We start from the raw sequence: 27,631 nt of genomic DNA, 5'->3' as shown, positions 1-27,631 counted from the left end.
GAGGTAAGGAAAAGGGGCATGAGCTGTGCCAGAGCTGGGACTCTTGCCTCTGTCGTTGGTGGAGCCCAAGCTGGGTATTGATGTCCAACTGAGTGGGCAGAGACTCTTGGGAGGCAACCGTGGGTGGCAAAGGGGGGGGGGGGGGCTGCAACCTCGCTGACTCTGTGGCTCCCTTCAGCCTGATCCTGCTGTTCACTGGTCATCGATGCACCTATCTGGGGGGAGAAAAGTGAGTCAGAACAGGTGGGGGATAAGCCCTGCCCCTAAAGAGGACCTAAAGGGAACTGAGATAAGGGCCTAACATGAATGGGCTTTGGGTCCCTGACTCCAGAGGGAGCAACGAGGGCCCAGACATCCCTGTGGGCCTCCTAGGCATATGCACAGTTTTGGCCCTGGGGTCCTGTTATCCCTGAATCCTTAGGCAGTGAGGTGCTTTGAGCACCAAGCTGGAAGCTGCTCAGGACAGAAAGTTGTCCTAACCAGTGGGGTCACTGGCTGTCGAGGGAGGTGGCCTGGAGCAGTGGGACCTGGAGATCTGATTATTCATCTGGATGCACTTTAACTCCCAGCAGGGGTGGGGATGCCAGAGAGCCCCAGGATGGGGGATAAAATTTTCCTGAACCCCAAGGTGCTGTCAAGAGCTAAGCCTGGAGCAGGGGACACAACCTCTCCTGTCCCCCATCTCACCACCATTTGCATCTCTCCACATTACCGATAGGGGCAGGGAAGACAATGTTGTTATCTCTGAGACCCAGGGACTTGGCGAAGGTGATGAACTTCTCCTTCAGCTCAGGACTCAGCTCCTTGGTCCTCCCTGTGGACAAAATGGCCACCAAGAGGACAAGGAACAGCCATGAATATTGTAGGATTTTTGTTTGTTGGTGTGTTTGTAATATTTGGGTCACATCTGGCAGTGCTCAGGGGTTACTCCTGGCTCTGTCCCAAGAATCACTTCTGGTGGTGCTTGAGGATTGAACTCAGGTCAGCTGCATGCAAGGAAAGTGCATTACCACTTTACTATCACTTGGGTCCTGTTTATCAGATATATTTATTTGGTTGGTTTGATTTGGTTTGGTTTGGGGGCCTCTCTGCTGATACTTGGGTTACTCCTGGCTCTGCACTCAGTAATACCTCCTGAATGTGCTCAGGGCACCATATGGGATTCCAGGGATCGAACCAGGTAGGCCATGAATAAGGCAAGCACCTTGCTCTCTGTAGTATTTATCTGTCTCATTTTTGTTATATTTTGAGTTTGGAGCCAACCTGGCAATGCTCGGGTTTACTTTTGACTCTGCACTCAAAAATCACTTCTGGGGCCCAGAGAGATAGCACAGCGGCGTTTGCCTTCCAAGCAGCCGATCTAGGACCAAAGGTGGTTGGTTCGAATACCGGTGTCCCATATGGTCCCCCGTGCCTGCCAGGAGCTATTTCTGAGCAAGACAGCCAGGAGTAACCCCTGAGCAATGCCGGGTGTGACCCAAAAACCAAAAATAAAATAAAATTTAAAAAAAGAATATAAAAGAAAAAAATTCACTTCTGTGGAGTCAAAGCAGTGGCGCAGGGCATAAGGCATCTGCCTTGCCCATGCTAGCCGAGGACAGACCTTGGTTTGATCCCCCAAGGACCTTAAGGTCCCCCAAGCCAGGGGCGATTTCTAAGCGTATAGCCAGGAGTAACCCCTGATCGTCACAGGTGTGGCCCAAAATCCCACCCCAAAAATCACTTCTGGTGATGCTCAGGGACTAGATGGGATGCAGAGGATCAAATCCAGGTTGGCTGTGTGCAAAGCAAATGCTCTGCCCACTAAATTATCCTTCCAGCCCCCATGAACATTACAGGAGCCTTCCTCATGCCCTTCCTTGCCACCCACGGACCCCCAAAGCCCTAGGGTATGGGTGTGCACGATCCTCTCCCTACTTCAGAGTGATAGTGTTGGGGGGCACCTACCATAGAGGGTGATCTTGAAGTGCTTGCTGTAGTCTATGTGCATCCTCTTGAAGAGCATTGTGGCTGTCTGGTTGTAGTCCGTAGATACCACACGCATGTGGTAGCTCCGTATTTCTGGGTAGCCTTAGGGTGCAGTGGGCTCAGCTAGGTAGGACCAAGCAGCCTCCTCTCCTCAGCACCTCTGCAAGGCCCCCACCATGACAAGCATCAGTGTCCCCCAGTGGAACCCCCACTCCAGAACTTACTCTTAATGTTGTCCAGGTAGAACTGGCCAGGCAGGTTGCTTGGCAGGAAGGTCCTGACTCTGTAGTTACAGCGCTGGTCCCTGAGAGATGGGGAGGATGAGAAAGGGGCTCAGCTCAGGAGTCCCAAGGAGGGGGCAAAATTCTTTTTTTTATTAATTTATTTTTTGAGTTTTGAGGTCACGCACGGCAGTGTTCAGGGGTTACTTCCGGCTCTGCACTTAGAAATCACTCCTGGCAGGCTCGGGGGACCATAGGAGATGCTGGGAATCAAACCTTGGTCCATCTGAGGTTGGACACTTGAAGAAAATTCCCTATCACTGTGTTATTGCTCCAGGCCCATGGGCCTGGACAGCCCATAACTGGCCCTTCTGAGTCTCTCCTCAGAGCTCCTTATGGCCCACAACTCCAGCCATGTCCACCTTCTGCTCTAGGAGACCTCCTCACTCATTTCCTAGGGACAGTCTATCTGTCCATGAAGCCCAATTCTGGACAGACCAAGGACTACTGATGGAAAAGCTGAGGGAGGAGGAATGAGTAAATAAGTGAATGAATAAGTAAATGAGTAAATGAATGAATAATTGAGAAAATAAGTGAGTGAATGGGTGCTGGAGCACTGGCGCAAGAGGTAGGGCACTTTCATTTTATGCGCTAACCTAGGATGGACCACATGGTGTTATGGCCCCCTAAGCCAGGAGCGATTTCTGAGTGCATAGCCAGGAGTAACCCCTGAGCTTTACCGAATGTGGCCCCCCCCAAAAAAAACGTGAGTGAATGAACAAATGAGTAAACAGTAAGTGAATGAGTGAACAGTGAGTGAATGAGAATGAATGAATGAACAAGTGAATAAATGAGTGAGTAATAAATGAGTTGTTAGACACCAGACCCTGAAGTTCTAACTTGTCTTAATAAGCATCAAGCCTGTAGCAGCTTGAAAGTTTTTCATCCTTCCCCCTCCTTTCCCAGATACTGCTCCTCCTCGCATTACAGTTTAAAGCTCCTTGTTATGAAGGCCATTTTGATTTTCAACCCAAAAGGTATCTCATACCAAATAAAGAGGGAGAGGGCAGGAGTTAGGTCATCTGTGAGACATGAGACACTTGTGTAGGGGTCAGAGCAATAGCACAGCAGTAGGGCATTTGCCTTGCATGCAGCTGTCACAGAAGAGACCTGGGTTCAATTCCCCTGGTGTCCCATATTGTCCCCAGAGCCAGAAGCGATGATCTGAGTGTAGAGCTAGGATTAACCCTGAGTAGGTCCGGGAAGGTTGTGCTAGAGATAAGGTGTCTGCCTTGCAAGCACTAGCGTAGGACGGACCGTGGTTTGATCCCCTGGCATCCCATATAGTCCCCCCAAGCCAGGGGCGATTTCTGAGCGCATAGCCAGGAGTAACCCCTGAGCATCAAATGGGTGTGGCCCAAAAACAAAACAAAAAAAAAGGATTAACCCTGAGCGTCACCAGATGTGCCCCAAAAAGAGAGAAGAGAAGAGAAGAGAAGAGAAGAGAAGAGAAGAGAAGAGAAGAGAAGAGAAGAGAAGAGAAGAGAAGAGAAGAGAAGAGAAAGAGAGAGAGACCTCTGTAAGGGATGGAAACAGAGCAAAATTAAAAATTGAATGAGTCATGTATACTGTGGAAGATATAAATTTTGTATTAATCAATGACATACTTAGCCTGCCTAAGCCTGTAAACTCTATATTAACTGCCTGTTAGTTTCATACAGGGCCTCTGCCTTCCAAAACAGAGGGCCCAGCTAGAGCTGAATAAACTCCCTTTTGCATTTTACATTATCAGAGGTGGTCTTTGACTCTAAGCACCAGTCAGGTTATCTGCTCGGACCCTAACAGAGGGAGTGAATAAGTGAATAAATGAGTCAATGAGTGAACAAGTAAATGAAAGTGAGGAGTGAGTGAGTGAGTGAGTGAGTGAGTGAGTGAGTGAGTGAAACAAATGAGTGCCTGGGTGAAAAAGTGACTGAATGAATAATTAAGTAAGTGACTCCAGCATTGGATTGTGATGTTCTTATCGCAGTGACATGGGGATAGTCTCTCAGGGGCCTCACCACAGCAGGATGGAGGTGGCCTTGTAGCTGCCGTCTTCCTACAGCTGGTACATGGTGGCGTACATCTTTGTCTGTCTGGCGGCATTTCAGCGGATGTCATTCCCTGCCAGACCCACCTGCGGTGTCCTGAAGCCCCCCAGGGGGGGACCCGGCCAGCAGGAATTAGCTGGGAAGGCTTCTCAGACAACCGCACTCCTATTTTGCTGAGCAGGAGAGCAACCACACCTGTAAAAAATCTGTGAGAGGTTAATAATAAAGACCCAAGGCAGCGTCTCACTGTTCAAGGGTACCTTTATTGGCTACAGTTCCTTCTTATATAGTGAAGGAGAAGGGGGCAGTACAAAGGTGATGTCAGTCATACTTTTGGCGCGAAGGCCCATACAAGGCAAGGATATATTTCAGGCTTTAAGGAACAAAGAAAGTGAAGCATTCTCTAAATAAGGAAGTGGGCAGTGGGCTAGGGGGGCTGGATGACCTTCAAGCTATGATGAACGTGCTGTTTCCATGGAAATTTCTAGTGTCCTTCTAGCTGCATTCCTAATTGCTTGACCATCAGGAGCTGGTGCAAGATGTGCCTGCCTCAGTGATCTTGAACAGACAATGTAGCATACATTTATTGATAATAGCCTAGTTCACTCCGAAATGTGGTCTTAAGGAGTGAGGCCTAGTTTCTGATAACGGTACCAGGCAGCTTTTGCTCTCCTCCGGGCTAGAGCTAATTATATCTACAGTTGCACATTCCTTTCTCTATAGCTCAAAAACTTACAGCAAGACTGCAAAATAGCTTTTAGGTGAAAAGCTGGAATATGGCAGAAAGAACAGCAAAATGGCCTCAAACAAGTCAGTCCCCAACATCTCCCCCTTTCTCTTCTAATAAAAGAAGGAAAGTCGTGAGCGGGTGGAAGAACCGTGTCTTAGGCTACAAGGTTTGACCAGGTCGGACACGGCCAAAGCCGCATTTAAAAGGTGGCTACAAACGCCGTGGGTGTGCACAGGGATCCGAATTATGCGCTGTAGCCTTTTTGGGCCGTGCCCTAACTGGGACCTTGCTAATCCCGTCGTAGGTGTCTCCACAGCCGAGAGCACAAGTGCCGGAGCGAGCTCCGCTTGTTAGCTATGCACTCTATCTCCTGGAAACTTAGTGGCTGGAAAGGCGGCTTGGTGACTAAAGCCAAGTTTTCACAGGAGTCACGCGGGGTTAGACGCTGGTAGTTAACCTGAATAGAGGTTTTTGCCTGTTCATCTACCTGGTTCTTAATAAAGGCAGTGATTTTGCGGAAAATCCATGGGCCAAGAGAAAAGAGCAGCATGAGGCTAATAAGAGGGCCCACAACGGTGGACAAGATTGTGTGGAACCAAGGAGAAGAGAAAAACCAATCCTGGTACCAGCCTTGTTCTTCAACGAAATGTTTTTCAAAATCTTTTATACCATCGCCAATATGTTGAACGCTATCTCTAACTAATCCAGTTTTGTCTTTAAAAATACAACATTGTTCCTTAAGGGCTACACAGACTCCCCCCTCTTTCATAAGGGCAAAATATAAAGCACGACGATTTTGGAGAACAACATCAGCAAGGGAACTAATAGTATCTGTGAGAAATTGCAGACTAGTTTTGATTTCATTAATGTCTTGTTGCACTGCTTGAGTAAGAGTGCGGAAATTGGATTGAGAGGATACAAGAGAGTAGATACCAGTGCCAGCGCCAGTAGCGCCAACAGCAAGGAGCACTGCAAGTGTAACGGAGGTGAAGGGCTCACGGCGTTGTCGAGAAAGGGATTGAGAAGAATAGGAATAGGGTGAGGTGGCAGGAGAGGGAAAGATATGTTCTGAGTGAATGGTGATTTTTGGAATGAGAATAACGAGAACACAGTAGTCATGCGAAAGGAGGAAAGAAGAACGAATGACAAAAGGAGTAAGACGAGAAGCACAGGCAAAATAAGTACGATTGGGAGCTAACAGATAGGGTTGTGAGGAGGAAGAATTGTAGATGTCAATAGTTTCGTTGCACACGTCACGTAATTGGGTAGGAAGCAGGGAGTCGTTAGGCTTAATGCAGAGGCCAGAGCCTACGACTTGACCGACTGTAATGCCATGTTGAGGTTGTGTGTTCCAACGGAGGTCAGAGGGGTTGGAGGTAGAGGAAAGGTTGCCAAACACTGCAACACCTTTATAGAAAGGAGGTTGAGGAGAAAAACAAAGCCAACATCTTTCATAGGCAGGATCTGTAAGGGCAAGAGCAGAAGCATTCATGAGATTGAGAATAACCTGAGAGGACGGAGAAGGACCTGAAGGCATAGTGAGCTGTCTGAGAGAAGGAGAGGCAGATGGAAGAGGATAAGGAGGAGAAGGCATGTGTGATGGACCTGAATGAGGATGAAGAAAGGTGTTAGGACCAACGGCGAGGGGGTGAGAATTCGGCAACTGTTTAAGTAAACGGAGGGAAAAAAGAAGTCCAGGGTCGGTACGCCTAACGTAAAGTCTGAGTCCCCATTGTACGGGTTGAGTCTAGTGATGCTGACGTCCAGCAGCAGTAAAATTGATGAGGATGGGGTTACACGAACCACGGGTAGCAGAGGATGCATCACAGTTCAGAAAAGGAGGAGTTGGGGGGCGTGAAACGGTGATGAAGTCCCAGGAGGAAGAGGGTTTCCAATAAGCAGTTCCGGTGGTTTCACAGCCCCAGGAGGCGCAAAAGTGTTGGTTATGAGCGCCACACTTATAGTCGCTGGAACGGGGCCGGTGGTGACCAGGGCAGACGTAGAAGGTGGTGAAGGGGTGGCGTAGTACATCACGGCGAATAACAGAGTTGCAGCCACCGCTAGCAGGGGAGTAATAGTCATCGGGGTTGGGCGCCAAAATGCGGTGTCCTGAAGCCCCCCAGGGGGGGACCTGGCCAGCAGGAATTAGCTGGGAAGGCTTCTCAGACAACCGCACTCCTATTTTGCTGAGCAGGAGAGCAACCACACCTGTAAAAAATCTGTGAGAGGTTAATAATAAAGACCCAAGGCAGCGTCTCACTGTTCAAGGGTACCTTTATTGGCTACAGTTCCTTCTTATATAGTAAAGGAGAAGGGGGCAGTACAAAGGTGATGTCAGTCATACTTTTGGCGCGAAGGCCCATACAAGGCAAGGATATATTTCAGGCTTTAAGGAACAAAGAAAGTGAAGCATTCTCTAAATAAGGAAGTGGGCAGTGGGCTAGGGGGGCTGGATGACCTTCAAGCTATAATGAACGTGCTGTTTCCATGGAAATTTCTAGTGTCCTTCTAGCTGCATTCCTAATTGCTTGACCATCAGGAGCTGGTGCAAGATGTGCCTGCCTCAGTGATCTTGAACAGACAATGTAGCATACATTTATTGATAATAGCCTAGTTCACTCCGAAATGTGGTCTTAAGGAGTGAGGCCTAGTTTCTGATAACGGTACCAGGCAGCTTTTGCTCTCCTCCGGGCTAGAGCTAATTATATCTACAGTTGCACATTCCTTTCTCTATAGCTCAAAAACTTACAGCAAGACTGCAAAATAGCTTTTAGGTGAAAAGCTGGAATATGGCAGAAAGAACAGCAAAATGGCCTCAAACAAGTCAGTCCCCAACACCCACCGAGTACCACTTCCCCTGGAACTGCATGGAAGAATGCCAGGCTGAGCCCAGGAAGTTCCCAGAGAGTGGCGCCTCTCACAGGGCAGCAGAGCTGCTAGACATTGGCTGGCACTGATGAAGCTAGGGCTAGCAAATGCCCTTCCTGCTCTGTTATTGCTCCTGTGCCTCCTCTTCCTCCTCCTCTTCTAACCTCTCCTCAAGACTCTTTATTAAAGGAGACTGGAGCAATAGCACAGTGGTAGGGCATATCCCTTGCACGCAGCCAACCTGGGTTCGATCCTTGGCATTGCATATGGTCCCAGAGCCTGCCAGGAGTAGTTTCTGAGCACAGAGCCAGAAATAACCCCTTAGTGCCAGGAAGACCCTGGCTTGAATCCCAGCATCCCTTATGATCTCCTGAGCCTGCAAGAGCGCAGCTGGGTATGACCCACCCCCCAAAAAAGACTATTAAAAATATAAAAATTTTGGGGGCCAGAGAGATAGCATGGAGGTAAGCCATTTTCCTTTCATGCAGAAGGACAGTGGTTAGAATCCTGACATCCCATATATTCCCCTGTGCCTGCCAAGGGCGATTTCTGAGCATAGAGCCAGGAGTGGCCCCTGAGTGCTGCCAGGTATGACCAAAACCAATATATATATATATATTTAATTTGATTTAAAAAAACATAATTTACATAGTGATTGAGAATTTATTTTTTTGGGTGGCTGGAGAGATAGCATAGCGGTAGGGCACATGCCTTCTACGCAGCCAATCCAGAACTGATAGTGGTTCGAATCCCTGTAACCCATATGGTCCACCTTGCCTACCAGGAGTGATGTCTGAGCACAGAGCCAGGAGTAACACCTGAGTACAACCGGGTGTGACCCAAAAAACAAAAAACAAACAAAACAAAACAAAAAAAGACAGAGAATTGATTTTGGGGCATGTAATATGCCAACCTAAACTTGCCACCAGTGTCAACCTCCCTCCACCACGGTTCCCATACTTCCTTCTATCCCTCAAAGCCCCTCTATTAAAATTTTTTGAAGCGGGCCCGGAGAGATAGCACAGCGGTATTTGCCTTGCAAGCAACCGATCCAGGACCAAAGGTGGTTGGTTCGAATTCCGGTGTCCCATATGGTCCCCTGTGCCTGCCAGGAGCTATTTCTGAGCAGACAGCCAGGAGTAACCCCTGAGCACCGCCGGGTGTGGCCCAAAAACCAAAAAAAAAAATTTTTTTTTGAAGCGATAAAATGTAATGTGATAGTTCAATGGGTAGGGATGTTTGTCTTGCACACACCCAATTTGGGTTCATTCCCCAGCATCCCTATTGGCTCTGTGATCACCAGAAGTAATTTCTGAGCACAGAGCTGGAGTAAACCTTGAACCCTGCCAGCGGTCGCTTAAAAATCAAAACAAAAATTTGTAAAGGGGCCTCTCCTAGCGAGGCTGGGGAGCAAACTCAGGAACCCCACATTGTGGAGTTACCCATCCTTATGTTTTGTCTCTGCCCAGAGCACCCCACCCTTTTATTTTGTTTGCTTATTTGTTCTTCTTTTTCTTGGTAGGACTCACCAGTAGTACTTAGGCCTTACCGAGGTTTTGTGTTTAGAGTTGGATCTTAGAGAACCATAGAGAATGCTGGGGATTGAAGCTGGGTCAAGCCAGTGCCCTCCCTGCAGTGCTATGGCTCCAGCTCCTTTGGATGGCTTCTCTCCTCTCCTCTTTTCACCCTCACTTCCAGCACTCTGTACTGTCCCTAGGCCTCTTACCTGGTCGTCCCGGAAGTCTCGCTGCAGAGGGACACTGAGCAGGGGTGAGTCTGGAACATGGCTCTGATCGGTGGAGGGATCGGCCTGGACCTGCAGTATCCCCATTAGGGCAAGGCCCAGCCACAGCAGACAAGAGAGGCTCATGCTGTTAAGTCCAGGAGAACGATGTGCCTTTCAAAGACACCAAGACCCCAGTCTCACGCAGAAGCAGAGGGTTTATTTTCTTTCAAGCATATGCAGGGGCTGTGCTAGAAACCAGCATAAGCCAGTAACTGCCAGCCCCGAGCCCATGAGTTTACAAGCTGTATATAGCATTTCAAACAATAGAAAGTTACAGTAGATTTATTTGCTTCAGGAAGTACAAGACATCTGGCATTTGCTCAATTACATTTTGCAAGGTTTAGGTGCAGGCTTACAGGGTAAACATGACCATGTCAAAACCATGTCAGAACAGAAAAGCAGTTAAATTGTAACTGGTTCACAAGTTCCCAGAATTATGAAGGGGGTGGGTGATCAGGGCAGTCAGGAAACTCAGGGAAATTTTTCCTTTTCAATGCTTGCGGTGGATGTTGGTATTGGTGGTATCAAGGCGAAGAGTGGGGAGCTGGTCTGGAGCACCCTACTTATGGTATTCCACCTGGCCATCAGCCAGGCCAGGATGGATGAAACACCCGTTTTCAAAACAAGTTTTATTCTTGCTAAACAAAATTACTTGACAAGACTTATGTATGCTGCCTGCCTTTCAGGTCAGGGTGGCATAAGGAGAGTTGGGGAGCAGCACAGAAAAGAGATGTGTGGCTTGGTGCTGGTGGGCTCAGCTAAGGAGGGGGCTGGCCCTCTGCTGCCTAGGAATTTCCCTCTGTGGCTTTCCTGAGCCCAGGGCAGGCCCTCTCCCTCCCACACTGTAAATTATCTGTGCTGTTAAATCCTTTGTTGGGTATTTGTGAATCCAAGAACAGTCCCCAGAATGAGAAATTACTTCCCATCCCCTTGTCCCCTTTCAGGGGGAGACCTTGGTAATATTTATCCACAGCAAATAATAATCCACACAGACAAGAAGGATAGGGTGTAAAAGATTGGGCAAAGAGAGCGAGAGAATCCTCTTGCAGCCTGCAAACAGCTTTCGCCAAAGGACCCCTCTCCCGTGTCCATCAAGCTATTTATTGCCAACTCCACAGCGCCCCCACCTGGAAGGGCTAGGTGGGGCAATAGTCACAGAACAATCCTAAGGAAATATTTTTATATACAACAATTCCAAGAATAATCTTTTTTTTTTTTTTTTTTTTTTTTGGTTTTTGGGTCACACCTGGCAGTGCTCAGGGGTTATTCCTGGCTCCAGGCTCAGAAATTGCTCCTGGCAGGCACAGGGGACCATATGGGGCGCCGGGATTCGAACTGATGACCTCCTGCATGAAAGGCAAACGCCTTACCTCCATGCTATCTCTCCGGCCCCCCAAGAATAATCTTATGGAAACTTTTTTTATATACTACAATCCCCCCCTTTTTTTGTAAAGAAACAATAATAATGTACAGAAGTAAGTAATATTTTTTATAATTGTAAAAAGAACAACTAAGCAATGGTAAAAGAGTGGCTGTTTGCCTAAGTGCATCACCGGAAAAAGTATAGAAAAAAATGTTTAACCTAACACAGGGTGTTCAAAACCAGAAACAGATGTAAAAGAATAAGGGGGAGATGTAACTCCACCCTGGATTTAGGTGTATCTACCTGAGACCTGCCCATTTCTGGGAGGGGGGTCTTGGGAACCGGATATTACGTGTAACCTTACCTGCAAGATCCCTCCCATTCTGGGGAGTGGTGTTGGAAGGTTATATAAGGCCTTTGACCCAGGGGATTAGTCCCTTTTGGTCTTTTGCCAGCATGGGGGTCAAAGGGAAGATGGCTGAAAGGAGTTAAGATGCAGGGCTAGCTAAGAATGGCTGAATGCTTAAAAGGTGATGATATAGGCCACACATGTGGTGGATAGGGCATGAATAAAGTTGATGTTTCCTGAAGCCTGTCGGTGAGTGAGTTAAATACCCATCGTTTTCCTGGACCCCAGACCCGCCGGTTGATGGGGGATGAAGCCACATGGCCATGGCCTAAGAATAAAGGCCTCCATCCTTCACCATCCACCACCATCTCTAATTATTTATGCAACACCACACAATGGATGTAGGAAGGATGCACCCCAACTTCCTGGGTCTCTGGGTCCCTGAAAGGACAGAAAAGTGGGGGCAGGACTTGTGACTTCAGGGCTCCCGATTCAGATCCTAATAATCTCTGGGGCCCCGGGCCAGCCCCTTTGCACAACCCACTGAGACTGTCCCCATAGTTGGCCATCTTCCCTCTCCCTTTGCAGAAGCTGCTCCATTTGCTGCCTGAAGTCCACCTCTGTCTCCTGTGAACAAGTGACCACACACCCACCCCTGGAGCCATTTGCAAGCCCAGGCAGAGAATAAACTGGAAACTCAGTCTCTTGCTGGGTGGGGGCTAGCAGCAGACTCGGCCCCAATTCTCAGAAGCTTGCAGGGAGCTTGGGTTACAGCCAGGGCAAGACTTGCCCTTAACTTTGAGGAGTTCTTGACAAGAAGCACCCTATACCCCCTCATGGCAACACCTTGGCTCCATTCTGACCTTAAAAGGAGTGGGGGGCCTAAGTGATAGCACAGTGAGTAGGGTTTTTGCCTTAGACAGGCCAACCCAGGTTGGATCCTTGACATCCTATATGGTCCCTTGAGCATGCCAGGAGTTATCCTCTGAGCACTTCTGGAGAGGGTACAAAGGGCTAGAGCCCTGGTCCCCCACCCTCAATGTGACACTCTCCCCCTAGAACCTCCAGGTATGACCCCCAAACCAAAAATAAATAAGGTTTCCCTGATTGTACTGTCTGTTGGGTATAGAAAAGACTGATTGAGGTTGCAAAACCCCCCCCCCCCAATTCTGGGCCATCCTCTGGGGCTACTCTTTTTTGCTTGTTTGTTTTTGTTGTTGTTTTGGGGTCACACCAGTGACACTCAGGGGTTACTTCTGGCTATGTGATCAGAAATCACTCCTGGCATTGGGGACCATATGGGATGCTGGGGAATCGAATTGCAGTCCTTTCTAGGTCAGTCGTGCACATGGCAAACGCCCTACCGCTGCACCACCAATCCAGCCCCTCAGGGGCTACTCTTAGGCTTTGTACTTGGGGGCTTGCTCCTGGAGGTACTCAGGAGACCATGAGGAGCCAGAAGTCAAAATGCGGCTCCTGTATGCTTTCCTTGCGTGCAGCTGACCTGAGTTCAATCCTCAAGCACCACCAGAAGTGATTCCTGGGTTCAGAGTCTCAGAGCCAGGAGTAACCCCTGAGCACTGCCACATATGACCCCAAAATTACAAACAAACAAACAAAAACCCCACAATATTCACAGCTATTCCTTGTCTTCTTGGCGACTATTTTGTTCACAGAGAGGACCAAGGAGCTGAATACTGAGCTGAAAGAGAAGTTCATCATCTGGGTCTCAGGAATGACAACATTGTCTTCCCTGCCCCTATTGATAATGTGGAGAGATGCAGGGAACACGATGCAGATAGTGGTGGGATGGGAGACAGGAGAGGCTGTGTTCCCTGCTCTGGGCTTAGCTCCTGACAGCCCCTTGGGGTTCAGGAAAATTTTATCTCCCATCCTGGGGCTCTGTGGGCATCCCCACCCCAGCAGGGAGTTGAGGTGCATCAGATGAATAATCAGGTCTCCAGATCCCACTGCTCCAGGCCACCTTCCTTGACAGCCAGTGACCCCCATGGTTGGGACAACTTTCTGTCCTGAGCACCTTCCAGCTTGGTGCTCGAAGCACCTCACTGCCCAAGGATTCAGGGGTAGCAGGGCCCCAGGGCCAAAGCTGTGCATGTGCCTGGCAGACCCACAGGGATGTCTGGGCCCTCGTTGCTCCCTCTGGAGTCATGGACTCCGAAGCCCATTCATGTCAGGCCCTTATCCCAGTTCCCTTTAGGTCCCTGGGCAGGGCTCATTGCCCATCTGTTCTGATCCACTTCTCTTCCTCAGATCAGTGCATCGATGACCAGTGAACAGTTCACTACCTACCACAAGCTTCTAGGAGCCAGTTCCGGGGGTTAGATGAGATCATAAACCGTCTGAATCTCTGTTGTAATAAATGGATTTCCTTCTCTTCAGGATAATTCTTTGCTGGTGCTTGTCACTCATTAGATTGAAGCACCTGTGGATTGGTCTCTTACCCTACCTGCTCTCCATCCCAGGGGGTGGTCTTTCGCATCCCAATAACGACCCCAATGTCTCAGGGAGAAATAGGCTGGCAATTTCACTTTTTTCCACAACTTAGCTATCTACCTGCTAGCTGAAGTGTTAGGAACAGGAATGCCTGTGGTGGAATTTTCCTGGGCCTGTACCATCCCCTTTAACTTTGTGTGGCTTATTTCCTGTATGGATATATATATATATTTTTTGGGGGGGGCCACACCCATTTGACGCTCAGGGGTTACTCCTGACTATGCACTCAGAAATTGCCCCTGGCTTGGGGGGACCATATGGGACACCAGTGGATCGAACCGAGGTCCGTCCTACGCTAGCACTCGCAAGGCAGACACCTTACCTCTAGCGCCACCTTCCCGGCCCCCCTGTATGGATATTTGCTGTCTGACCTGCACACCCATTTTCCAATCCCTTAAGATTGGGGTTTGAGACTCCCCAGAAGGTGGATTAGACCCGATCAAAAGATGGATCACGGAGAGATCATGGAGAGATAGCACAGCGGTAAGGCATTTGCCTTAGACGTAGAAGGATGGTGGTTCGAATCCCTGCATCCCATATGGTCTCCTGTGCCTGCCAGGGGCGATTTCTGAGTATAGAGCCAGGAGTAACCCCTGAGCGCTGCTGGGTGTGACCCAAAAACCAAAAACCAAAAAAAAAAAAAAAAAAAAAAGGATGGATCACTGAGAGCCTCTGGTACAGTGGGAAAAGGGAGAGCTGTAAGCCCCCATACCCCACTTCCTATCCCAGAGCAGTGCATGGCTGGGCCCTGTTGCATTCCTGCATCCAGGTGGGACAGTTTTGACTCTTTTTTTTTTATTTTTTTCTAACAATTCACTCACTTATCTACTCATTTATTTACTCATTCCTCCATCCCTCAGCTCTTCCATCAGCAGTCCTTTGTCTGTCCAGAATTGGGCTTGATGGACAGATAGACTCTCCCCAGGAAATGAGGAGGGAGGTCCCCTAGAGCAGGAGGTGACCCAGCAGGAGTTGTGGGCCATGAGGAGCTCTGAGGGGAGACCCAGGATGGCCAGATACGGGCTGTTCAGGCATCAAATAGCCGTCTGTGCTAAGAATGTGACATCCTGGGGCCGGAGAGATAGCATGGAGGAAAGGTATTTGCCTTGCATGCAGAAGATCGGTGGTTCAAATCCTGGCATTCTATATGGTCCCCTGAGCCTGCCAGGAGCGATTTCTGGGCGTAGAGCCAAGAGTAACCCCTGAGTGCTGTCAGGTGTAACCCAAAAACAAACAAACAAACAAACAAACAAAAAGAATGTGACTTCCTAGCGGGCCTTCTGTCCGTCCTCCTTATAGAAATACAGAAATTTCTTTTTTTTTTTCTTTTTTGGGCCACACCCAGTAACGCTCAGGGGTTACTCCTGGCTATGTGCTCAGAAGTTGCTCCTGGCTTGGGGGACCATATGGGACACCGGGGGATCGAACCTCGGTCCGTCCAAGGCTAGCGCAGGAAAGGTAGGCACCTTACCTCTAGCGCCACCGCCCGGCCCCGAAATACAGAAATTTCTACTAATAATGTAACACCCTGAAGCTCTAACACACCTTAATAAGCATCAAGCCTGTAGCTGCTTGACCATTTATTTCCCCTTTCCCCTTCCCTTCTCAGATACTGATCCCCTTGTATTCCCAGGCAAATTCTGAAAAAAAAAAAATGAGATGTCAACCTAAACTGTAGAGTAGCCAAGGTCTCCTTGTTATGAAGGCCATTCTGATTTTCAGGGGAGGGAGGAGTTAGGTCATCTGTGAGATATGAGAAACCTGTGTAAGGGATGGATGCAGAGAGTAAAATTAAAAATTGAATCAATCATGAATCCTGTGGAATTTAACTGTTTGTATTAACCAATGAAATACTTAGCCTGCTGAAGCCTGTTAACTCTCTATGCTCCTAGCAGGCTCGGAGGATGCCAGGATTCAAACCACCGTCGTTCTGCATGCAAGTCAAACACCCTACCTCCATGCTATCTCTCCGGCCCCTCCCTTTTGCATTTTATATTATCAGAGGTCATCTTTGACTCTCAGCACTGGTCAGGTTATCTGTTTGGATCCTAACAGAGTGAGTGAACAACTGAATAAACGAATGAGTGAATGAATGATCAAATAAATGAAAGTGAAACAAATAAGTGAGTGAGTGAGTGACTCCTGCACTAGGCTGAGATGTTAGTGTCACAGTGACACGGGGATAGTTCAACAGAGGGCCTCACCACAGCAGGATAGAAGTGAAGTGGCCTTGTAGCTGCCGTCTTCCTTCAGCTGGTACACGATGGCGTACATCTTTGACTGGCTGGCAGCATCTCTGCGGATGTCATTCCCCTGGAACTGCATTGCAGGATGCCAGGCTGAGTCCAGGAAGTGCCCAGAGGGTGACGCCTCTCACAGGGCAGCAGGGCCGTTAGGCATCGAGGCTGGCACGAATGAGTTGGGGATCTGGAGGATTTGCTGACTCTGACAGAAGGGGTGACCTGCTGGTCTCTCTCATTGTGCAGGGTTTCTGATGCAAGTTCCACACAGGTGCCACAGGGAGACTATCGAAGTGACCCTCACAGATGACACTATGTTCAGGTGGGGGCAAATGGGACAGAAGGTGAAGCTTCCATCAGGGCTCTCAAGGATAAGCTGAGTCACAGCACAGTTCAGCCTTTTCTCCTTCATTTTTTATTTTTATGTTTTTCCCCCACAACTCAATTGCACTCAGGGATTACTCCTGGCTATTTGCTCAGAAACTATTTCTGGCAGGCTCAGGGGACCCTATGGAATGCCAAGGATCAAACCCATGTTGGCTATGTTCAAGGCAAACACTTTTCCTACTCTGCTATCCTTTGGTCCCTCCTCCTCCTCTTCTAACCTCTCCTTAAGATTCTTTATTAAAAATTAAAAAAATTGGGGCTGGAGAGATAGCATGGAGGTAGGTGTTTGCCTTTCATGCAGAAGGTCATTGGCTCAAAAACCGGGGTCCCATATGGTCCCCTGTGCCTTCCAGGGCTATTTCTGAGCAGATAGCCAGGAGTAACCCTTGAGCACTGCCAGGTGTGCCCCCAAAACAAAAACAAAAACAAAAAAATTTAAAAATTTAAAAAAATTAAAAAAAATTGATGAAAGAACCATAATTTACAAAGTGATTGAGAATTAATTTTGGGGTATATGATATTTCCACACCAATCTTGCCACCAGTGATAACTTCTCTCCACCAATGCTCCCATAAAAACTCCTGCTCCCCAAAATCCCTCTATTATTTATTTATTTATTTATTTATTTATTTATTTGGTTTTTGGGTCACACCCGGCAGCGCTCAGGAGTTACTCCTGGCTCTACAGCCAGAAATCACTCCTGGCAGGCTCAGGGGACCATATAGGATGCTGGGATTTGAACTACTGACCTTCTGCATGCAAGGCAAACACCTTATCTCTATATCATCTTTCTGGCTCCACCTCTATTAAATTTTTAAAGGGGGTACAGAACGATAGTTCAGTGGGAAGGGATGTTTGTCTTGCATACAGCCAACTTGGGTTCATTCCCCAGCACTCACTATGGTCCCCAACAGTGCTCAGGCCTTATCTAGGTTCTGTGTTTAGAGATGAATCTTAGGAGACCATAGAGAATGCTGGGGATAGAGGTCAGCCACGTGTAAAGCCAGTGCTCTCCCCAGTGTACTATGGCTCCAAATCCTTTTGATGGCTTCACTCCTCTCTCCTTTACTCTCACTTCCAGAACTCTGTACTGTCCCTAGACCTCTTATCTGGTCATCCTGGAAGTCCAGCTGCTGAGGAATCCTGAGCAGAAGTGGGGCTGGAACAAGGCCCTGCTCAGTGGAGGGCTCAGCCTGGACCTGAAGGATCCCCATCAAGGTCAGGCCCAGCCGTAGCAGACACGTGGGGGTCATGGTTGAGGTGGAAGCTGGCGCTATGGAGGCTGCTAGGCCTGGTGTTGTAAAGGCAAGATTGGGGAGATGGCCTGGGGAACCCTATATATGGTATTCTACCTGGCCATGAGACAACCAGAATGGATGAATCACCCTTTGTCAAAACCAGGAAGGGCATGGCAATGGTCAGTAACTCCTGCCATGGAACTACTTGGCAATATTTCTATTGCCTGCCCTCGGGTCGGGATGGTGTAAGGAGATTTGGGGAACAGCACAGAAAGGGGTATGTGCCTTGGTGCGAGTGGGCTCTGGTGAGGAGGGGGCTGGCCTTCTGCTGCCCAGAAATTTCCCTCTTTGCTTTTCCTGAGCCTAGGACAGGCCCCTCCCTCCACATAATGGATGCAGGAAGTTTACACCCCAAATTCATAGGTCTCGAAAGAGATGGAAAAGTGGGGCAGGACACCTGTGATTTCAGGGCTCCTTGGACCTAGATCCTGATCCTCCGCAAGGGCCCTGGGCCAGCCTATTTGCACAACCCACTGAGACTATCCTCATGATTAACCATCTCCCCCTGCCTTTGCAGAAGCTATTCCATTTACCGTCTGCTGTGCACCCTGTCCCCTGTTGGATAAGTGACCACACAACCACCCCTGGAGCCATTTGCAAGCACAGGAAGAGACTAAACTGGAAGCTGAACCTCATGTTGGATGGGGGCTAGCAGCAGACTTGTCCCTGTTTCTCAGGAACTCACAAGGTGCTTGGGTCACAGTCAGGGCAAGGACCTGCCCTTAACTTTGAATAGGTCCTTGACAAAAAACACCCTATACCCCTTCGTGTCTGCACTGTCTCCACTCTGACCTCAAAAGGAGTGGGGGGCCGGAGAGATACACAGTGAGTAGGGTTTTTGCCTTAGGCCAGTCAACTTGGCATTCTATTAGGTTCCTCCTTTCCAGGAGTTGACCTCTGAGCACCACCGGTTATGTTGCAAAGGGATAGAGATCTGGTCCTGACTCTCACACTGCACACTCTTCCCTCAAGCACCTCCAGTTGTGACCCCTAAACCAAAACTAAATAAGGTGTCCCTAAGTGCACTGATTTTTGGGTATAGGAAAGACTTAACGAGGATGCACCCCCCCCCAATTATGGGCCAGAGCTCAAGGGCTACCCTTAGGCTCTGTACTTGGGGGCTTCTCCTGGGTATGATCAGGAAACCATGAGAAGCCAGAAACCAAAATGAGCCTCTTGTATGCAAGACCTGTGCTCACTGTTGAACTATCACTCTGGCAACCCAATTTTGGGGGTTGGAGTCTGCTCAGGGATCACTTCTGATGGGTATTATGGGGCCACATGGGGTGCCGGGAATTGAACCTAGGTCAGCTGTGTGCCAGGCAAGCACTTTACACACTGTGCTGTCCCTAGACCCAGCCTGTACCCCAAATTTTGGTCATGCTGAACTTGTAGGCCTCACTGCCCTCATGTGGGGGTTCATGCTTTGACTTCCCAGATTATAAAGTAGGGAGGCCTGAGAGGCAGGACCAATGACTAAAAAACCTGGGGGGGGGGCTGTGGAAAAATCCACTGGGGCCAGATTCTCAGCTGCTTCAGAGGCTGAAATAGAGGGCTCTGTGACACAGATCCACGCACAGGAATTTGGAGCCAACCCACACAGGATCTGACCTGCTCAGACCATAACTTCTTCCTGCCTCTGTCCCTACTTTTGCATGTTCATGTCTCAGCTGCCATGTGTACACCCAAACTTCTCCTCACTTTGCCAAGAAGAGGACTGGGCTGGTGCATCGGGGAGAACTGGGGAGAACTGAGCTGGAGTGGAACAGTGCATACTGTCTCAGCAGTACGTAGGCACCAGCCAGAACTCAGGGCCATGGGGTACAAGTAACCCACATCAGCCTTGGGCCCAAGCTCACCAGCTGACTGCATTCTATCTCAGGAAGAGAGGAGAGGGGAAGCAGAGCTGGGTTGGGGCAAGGTCTGAGGAGGCTGTGGTGTAGACCTAGATCAAAGGATTCTGGTGTGGACCTGTCTGGAGTCCAGCTAACTCTAGGGTTGCTGGGATTCCCACCCCTACCCACCTGCTTCCTGCCAGGCTGGGACCTGCAGGTTCCCTACACAGAGGACTGCAGTCAGGAGTATTTGGGACAGGGTAGTACTGGAGGGGCCTTCAGTGAGTGTCCAGAGTCAGCCTGACTGGTCCCATGGAGCCATCCCACCAGTTTACTGCAGTTTCCTACAGCTCCAGCGATTCTTGGTGAGGCCCCGCAGAGGATGAGGTGTTGCTATCCTGGATGAAGCAAGGCTAGACCTGCTAAGACTTCTACAGCCTCTTCAGAGATGAGGATGACGGAACTCAGAACCATCATATGGGATGTGGGAACTCAAACAGCCACACCTGGACCCAAGAGATAGTATAGTGGGGAAGGCATCTGCCTTGCATGAGTCCAACCTGGGTTCAGTCCCTGGCATCTCACATGGTCCTCTAAGCTCTGCCAGGAGTGATTCCTGAGAGTAGAGCCAGAAGTAACCTCTGAACCTCTGATGGGGAGGCCCCCAAAACAAACAAAAAAGTTAAACAAGATATTAGGGGCTAGAGCAATAGCATGGAAGGTATGGCACACAACCAACCAGGGGTTCAATATCCGGTACACCGTATGTTGGCCCCAAACAAACAACAATCATTCACACCTGAATTAGAAACTCAAAACTGGGGGTCAGAGAGATATCATGGAGGTAAAGCGTTTGCCTTGCATGTAGAAGGATGGTGGTTTGAATCCCAGCATCCCATATGGTCCCCCAAGCTTGCCAGGAGCGATTTCTAAGCATAGAGTCTGGAGTAACCCCTGAGCGTTGCTGGGTGTGGCCCAAAAACCAAAAAAAGAAGAAAGAAAAAAACTCAAAACTGTCCCACCTGGAGCCAGAAACGAAACAGGGCCCAGCCCTTTACTGCTCTGGGATAGGAAGTGGAGGGGTTTACAGGTCTACCTTTTCCCACTGCCCCAGAGTCTCCCAGTGGTCCATCTATTGCTCGGTTCTAGTCTGCCCTCTGGGGGTCTGAAGTGGAAGTATCAAACCCCAATCCCAAATGATCAGAAAATGGGTGTGCAGGTTAGCCAGCAAATGCCGACACAGGGAAATAATCCACACAAAGTTGAAGAGGATGGTACAGGTCCAGGAACATTCCACCACAAGCTTTCCCGCTCCCAACACTTAGGACAGCAGGCAGATGACTCAGTTGTGGAAAACAAAATCCTCCAGCTCTTTCTTCCTGAAACCTGGGGTCTTTATTGGGAAGTGAAACATCACCCCCTGGGGTGGAGAACAGGTATGGTAAAGGACCAATCCAAAAGGTGCTTCAATCAATGAGTGACAAACACCATCAAAGAATTATCCTAAATAGAAGAAAAACGGGGGCCAGAGAGATAGCATGGAGGTAAGGCGTTTGCCTTGCATGCAGAAGGACAGTGGTTCAAATCCCGGCATCCCTTATGGTCCCCCGAGCCTGCCAGGAGCGATTTCTGAGCGTGGAGCCAGGAGTAACCCCTGAGCGCTCCTGGGTGTGACCCAAAAAAAAAATCCAAACAAATAGAAGGAAAACCATTTATTACAACAGAGGTTCAGGCGGTTCACGATCTCGTCTGATCCTTGGAACTGGCTTCTTCCTAGAAGCTTGTGCTGGGTAGTGAGCTATTCACTGGTCACCGATGCACTGATCTGGAGGGAGAAAAGTGGGTCAGAACAGGTTGGGGATGAGCCCTGCCACTAAAGGGACCTAAAGGGGACTGGGATAAGGACCTGGCATGAATGGGCTTCAGGCTCCCTGACTCCAGAGCGAGCAGGAAGGGCCCAGACATCCTTGTGGGCCTCCTAGGCACATGCACAGCTTTGGCCCTGGGGCCCTGCTACTCCTGAATCCTTGGACAGTGAGGTGAGTAGAGCACCAAGCTGGAAGCTGCTCAGGACAGAAAGTTGTCCCAACCAGTGGGGTCACTGGCTGTCAGGGAGGTAGCCTGGGAGTGGGACCTGGAAATTCCTCAGTTGAGTGTCTTTTGTTGTTGTTGTTATTGTTTGTTTTCATTTTTGAGGTCACACCCGGTGGTGCTCAGGGGTTACTCCTGGCTCTGTGCTCAGAAATAACTCCTGGCAAGCATAGGGGACCATATGAGATGCCGGGATTTGAACCACAGTTGGTCCTGAATAGTCTGCTTGCAAGGTAAACATTCTACCACTGTCTTATCTCTCCATCCCACTGATTCCTCATTTATATGCACCTCACCTCACTGCAGAGGCTGGGTTTGCCCACAAAGCCTAAAGGTGGGGGGATAGAATTTTCCTGAACCCCAAGGTGCTGTCAGGGGCTAAGCCCAGAGCAGGGTCACAGCCTCTTCTGTTCCCATCCTACCACCATCTGCATCGTATTCCTTGCATCTCTCCACATTACCGATAGGGGTAGGGAAGACAATGTTGTCATCCCTGAGACCCAGGGACTTGGAGAAGGCGACGAATTCCTCCTTCAGCTTAGGACTCAGCTCCTTGGTCCTCCCTGTGGACAAAATGGCCACCAAATGGCCAAGGAACAGCTGTAAATATTGTTTATTTTTGTTTGTAATTGGTCCTTCCTGTGGACAAAATGGCCACCAAATGGCCAAGGAACAGCTGTAAATATTGTTTATTTTTGTTTGTAATTTTTGGGTCACATCTGGCAGTGCTCAGGGGTTACTCCTGGCTCTGAACCCAGGAATCACTTCTGGTGGTGCTCAGGGAACCATATGGGATGCCGGGATTAAACTGGGTAGGCCATGCATGAGGCAAGCACTTGCTCTCTGTAGTATCTCTCTGTCCCATTTGCATTTGTTAGGTTTTGAGTTTGGGGCCACATCTGGCAATGCTCAGGTTACTCCTGGTTCTGCACTCATAAATCACTTTTGGTGGTGCTTGGGGACCATATGGGATGCAGAAGATCAAATCCATGTAGCCATGTGCAAAGCAAATGCCCATTAAATTATCCTTCTGCCCCCCCCCCCATGAACATTATGGGAGCCTTCCCCATGCCCTTAATGGGGAAGACTCTCTCCCTTGCCACCCACGTGATCCCCCAGAGCAGGACTCAGGGTATGGGTTGGAATAGTCCTCTCCCACCCCAGGGTGACAGTGTTGGGGGGTACCCACCATAGAGGGTGATCTTGAAGTGCTCCTTGTTGTCTCTGTCCACCTTCTTGAAGAACACTGTGGCTGTCTGGGTATAGTCCGTGGACACCACACGCACGGTGTAGCTCAGTATTTGCGGGTAGCCTTAGGGTACACAGTGGACTCAGCTAGGTAGGAGCAAGCAGCCTCCTCTCCCCAGCACCCCTGCAAGCCCCCCCCCCCCATGACAAGCATCAATGCCCCCAACAGACCCCTCACTCCCAGAACTTACTCTTTTTTTTTTTGGGCCACACCCGTTTGATGCTCAGGGGTTACTCCTGGCTAAGCGCTCAAAAATCACCCCTGGCTTGGGGGGACCATATGGGACGCCAGGGGATCGAAACTCGGTCGAGATCTTTCCTTGGCTAGCGCTTGCAAGGCAGACACCTCACGTCTAGCGCCACCTCGCCAGTTCCCAGAACTTACTCTTGATGTTGCCCAGATTGAACTGGCCAGGCTGGAAGCTCGGCAGGAAGGTCCTGACCCAGTAATTACAGCGCTGGTCCCTGGGAGATGGGAAGGATGAAGGAGAGGGCTCAGCCCAGGAGTCCTGGGGGAGGGGGCAACATTCTGATGCCTGAACAGCCCATATCTGGCCATCCTGGGTCTGCCCTCAGAGCTTCTCATGGCCCACAACCCCTTCTGGGTCCGCCTCCTGCTCTAGGAAACCTCCCCTCTTATTTCCTGGGGACAGTTTGTCCATCAAGCCCAGTTCTGGACAGACCAAGACTGCTAATGGAAGAGCTGAGGGATGGAGGGAATGAGTAAATAAGTGAGTGAATAAGTGAGTGAATGAGTAAATGAATGAACAACTGAGTAAATGAGTGAATGAATGAACTAGTTAATAAATGAGTGCATGAACAAATGAGTGAACAAGTGAGTGAATAAACAGTTGAGTAAGTGAACGACTGAGTGAGTAAACAAGTGAATAAGTGAATGAATGAATGAGTGAGTGAATGAGTGAACAAGTGAATAAATGAGTGAGTGAATGAATGAGTGAGTGAATGAGTGAACAAGTGAATAAATGAGTGAGTGAACAAATGAGTGAGTGAACAAGTGAATAAATGAGTCAGTGAACAAATGAGTGAATAAGTGAACAAATGAGTGAGTGAATGAATGAGTGAACAAGTGAGTGAATGAGTGAACAAGTGAATAAATGAGTGAGTGAACAAATGAGTGAGTGAACAAGTGAATAAATGAGTGAGTGAACAAATGAGTGAATAAGTGAACAAATGAGTGAGTGAATGAATGAGTGAACAAATGAGTGAGTGAATGAATGAGTGAACAAGTGAGTGAATGAGTGAACAAGTGAATAAATGAGTGAGTGAACAAATGAGTGAGTGAACAAGTGAATAAATGAGTGAGTGAACAAATGAGTGAATAAGTGAACAAATGAGTGAGTGAATGAATGAGTGAACAAGTGAGTGAATGAGTAAACAAGTGAATAAATGAGTGAGTGAATGAGTGAGTGAACAAGTGAATGAGTGAATGAGTGAGTGAACAAGTGAATAAATGAGTGAGTGAATGAATGAGTGAGTGAATGAGTAAACAAGTGAATAAATGAGTGAGTGAATGAGTGAGTGAACAAGTGAATGAGTGAATGAGTGAGTGAACAAGTGAATGAGTGAATAAATGAGTGAACAAGCACATCAAAGTGAAGCTCAATCCTGGACAGACCAAGCTACTATAGAAGAGCTGAGGGATGGAGTGAATAAGTGAGTGAATAAGCAAGTGAGTGAATGAGTAAATGAATGAACAATTGAGTAAATAAGTGAGTGAATAAATGAATGAGTTAATAAATGAGTAAGTGAATAAGTGGGTCAGTAAACGAATGATTGAGTGAGTGACTCCAGCACTGGCTGTGATATTAATGTCGCTGTGACATGGGCACAGTCTCGCAGGGGCCTCACCGCAGCAGGATGGAGGTGACGTTGTAGCTGCCGTCTTCGTTCAGATCATATACGGTGGCGTACATCTTTGACTGGCTGGCAGCATCTCTGCGGACGTTATTCCCCGCCAGGCCCACCACGTACCACTTCCCCTTGAACTGCATGGAAGGATGCCAGGCTGAGCCCAGGAAGTGCCCAGAGGGTGGCGCCTCTCCTGGGGCAGCAGGGCCGCTAGGCATCGGGGCTGGCTTTGATGAAGCTGGGGGCCTGGAGGGAGTGCTCAGTCTGACAGAAGGGGTGACCCGTTGGCCTCTGTGTTGGTCCTCTCATTGTGCAGGGGGTCTGACATGGGTTCCACACAGGTGCCACAAGGGGGGACTATCGAAGTGACCCTCACAGATGACACTATGCTCAGGTGGGGGCGAATGGGGACATAAGGTGAAGCTTCCATCAGGGCTCTCGAGGACAGGCTGAGCCACAGCTGGAGGGTCAGAGGTTCCCTCCGATCTGCCCTTCCTCCCCACCCCACCCCCCCATAACCCAGTGGTATTCAGGGGTTACTCGTGGCTCAGAAACTACTCCTGGCAGGCTTGGGAGACTATATGGGATGGCAAGGATCAAACCCAGGTTGGCTGCGTTCAAGGCAAACACCCTTCTTGCTCTGTTATCACTCTGGTCCCTCCTCTTCTAACCCCTCCTTAAGACTCTTTAATTAAAAAAAAAAAATGGGGGGCCGGGCGGTGGCGCTGGAGCTAAGGTGCCTGCCTTGCCTGCGCACGGACCGCGGTTCGATCCCCCGGCGTCCCATATGGTCCCCCAAGAAGCCAGGAGCAACTTCTGAGCGCATAGCCAGGAGTAACCCCTGAGCGTCACAGGGTGTGGCCCAAAAAAAAAACCAAAAAAAAAAAAAAAAATGGGGCCGGAGAGATAGCATGGAGGTAAGGCGTTTGCCTTTCATGAAGAAGGATGGTGGTTCGAATCCCGGCATCTCATATGGTCCCGAGTCTGCCAGGGGCAATTTCTGAGCCTAGAGCCAGGAGCAACCCCTGAGCACTGCCGAGTGTGACCCCCCAAAAAAAATTGATTAAGGAACCATAATTTACAAAGTGACTGAGAGTTGATTTTTGGGCATGTAATAGTTCAATCTTGCCACCAGTGTCGACTTTGCTCCACCAATGTTCCCATATTTCCTCCTGCCCCCCCAAAGCCCCTCTATTAAAAATTTCCAGAGGGGGACTAGAGTGATAATACAATGAGAAGGGAACATATGCCTTCCATAACATCAACCTGGATTCATTCCCCAGCATCCCCTATGGTCGCCGTGCCAACCAGAAGTGATTTCTGAGCACAGAGTTAGGAATAACCCCTGAGCACTGCCAGCTGTGGCTTAAACACAAAAACAAAAATATTTGTTTTTTTTTTGTTTTTTTTTTTGTTTTTTTTTTTGGTTTTTGGGCCACACCCGGCGGTGCTCAGGGTTACTCCTGGCTGTCTGCTCAGAAATAGCTCCTGGCAGGCACAGGGGACCATATGGGACACCGGGATTCGAACCAACCACCTTTGGTCCTGGATTGGCTGCTTGCAAGGCAAACGCCGCTGTGCTATCTCTCCGGGCCCTTTTTTTTGTTTTTGGTTTTTGGACCACACCCAGCGGTGCTAAGGGGTTACTCCTGGCTGTCTGCTCAGAAATAGCTCCTAACAGGCACGGGGGACCATATGGGACACTGGGATTCGAACCAACCACCTTTGGTCCTGGATCGACTGCTTGCAAGGCAAACACCTCTGTGCTATCTCTCTGGGCCCTAAAAACAAAAAATTTGTAAAGGGTCCTCTCCTAGCAAGTCTGGGGAGCAAACCCAGGGCCTCACACCTGCTTGGCATATGATCATCGTGGAGGCACTCCCCTCTTGTGTTTTGTCTCTGCCCAGAGCACCCCACCCTTGCGTTTTGTTTACTTGTTTGTTCTCGTTGTCCTTGGTGGGGCTCGCCCAACAGTGTTTAGGCCTTATCCTAGGTTCTGTGTTTAGAGAGGGATCTTAGGGGACCATGGAGAATGCTGGGGATTGAAGCTGGGCCAGCCACGTACAAGGCCTATGCCCTCCCTGCTGTGCTATGGCTCCAGCTCCTTTGGATGACTTCATTCCTCTCCCCTTTCACCCTCACTTCCAGCACTCTGTACTGTCCCTAGGCCTCTCACCTGGTCGTCTTGGAAGTCGGGTTGCAGAGGAAGCCTGAGCAGGGGTGGGGCTGGAACCCGGCCCTGCTCGATGGAGGACTCAGCCTGGACCTGCAGGAACCCCATCAGGGCCAGGCCCAGACACAGCAGACACGAGGAGGTCATGGTTGACAGGTGGAGGTTGGCACTGCGGTAGCTGCTGGGCCTGGCAGTGTAGAAGCGGAGAGTGGGGAGCTGGCTTGGGGAACCCTATATATGGTACTCCACTTGGCTACCAGCCCGCAGAGGGTGGATGAATCACTCTGTCAAAACCAGGAAGGGTGAGGCAATTGTCAGCAATTTCTGTGGAGCGGAACCACTTGGCAAGATTTCCACTGCCTGTCCTCTGGGTCGGGATGGCATAAGGAGAGTTGGGGAGCAGCACAGAAAAGGGTGTGTGTGTGGCTTAGCACTGGGGGAGGGCTCTGGAGAGGAAGGGGTTGGCTCTTTGCTGCCCAGGAATTTCCCTCTTTGCCTTTCCTGAGCCCAGGGCAGGTTCCTCCCTCCCTCACAATAAATGCAGGAAGGTTGCACCCCAACTTCCTGGGTCTCTGAAGGGACAAAAAGATGGGGCTGGACA

General features: G+C 49.3%; 1 protein-coding gene across 1 annotated transcript; it reads right to left on the bottom strand.

Annotated features, from left to right (window-relative positions):
• Window positions 1-192: 192 nt before the first annotated feature.
• Window positions 193-27,464, bottom strand: LCN2 (lipocalin 2). The gene is made up of 6 exons (XM_049773813.1): window positions 27,034-27,464; window positions 24,858-24,994; window positions 23,374-23,453; window positions 22,930-23,052; window positions 713-814; window positions 193-215 (listed from the first exon to the last, which is right to left on the bottom strand). Exons 1-6 carry the CDS (start codon window positions 27,175-27,177, stop codon window positions 193-195), a joined length of 609 nt encoding a protein of 202 aa, XP_049629770.1. The 5' UTR covers window positions 27,178-27,464.
• Window positions 27,465-27,631: the final 167 nt, after the last annotated feature.

Source organism: Suncus etruscus, chromosome 5 (genome assembly GCF_024139225.1).
Source record: "Suncus etruscus isolate mSunEtr1 chromosome 5, mSunEtr1.pri.cur, whole genome shotgun sequence".
In the NCBI taxonomy this organism is placed as follows: domain Eukaryota; kingdom Metazoa; phylum Chordata; class Mammalia; order Eulipotyphla; family Soricidae; genus Suncus; species Suncus etruscus.
This window is presented reverse-complemented; position numbering and strand designations above follow the sequence as displayed.

What these genes read in the sequence shown, in the direction of transcription:
- LCN2 (XM_049773813.1), bottom strand. Translation starts at nt 27,177, where the DNA reads ATGACCTCCTCGTGTCTGCTGTGTCTGGGCCTGGCCCTGATGGGGTTC. An exon ending in GTCACCTCCATCCTGCTGCG is followed by an intron (nt 23,454 to 24,857) that starts GTGAGGCCCCTG and finishes CCCATCTCCCAG; the next exon opens with GGACCAGCGCTGTAATTACT. An exon ending in CAATCTGGGCAACATCAAGA is followed by an intron (nt 23,053 to 23,373) that starts GTAAGTTCTGGG and finishes GTGTACCCTAAG; the next exon opens with GCTACCCGCAAATACTGAGC.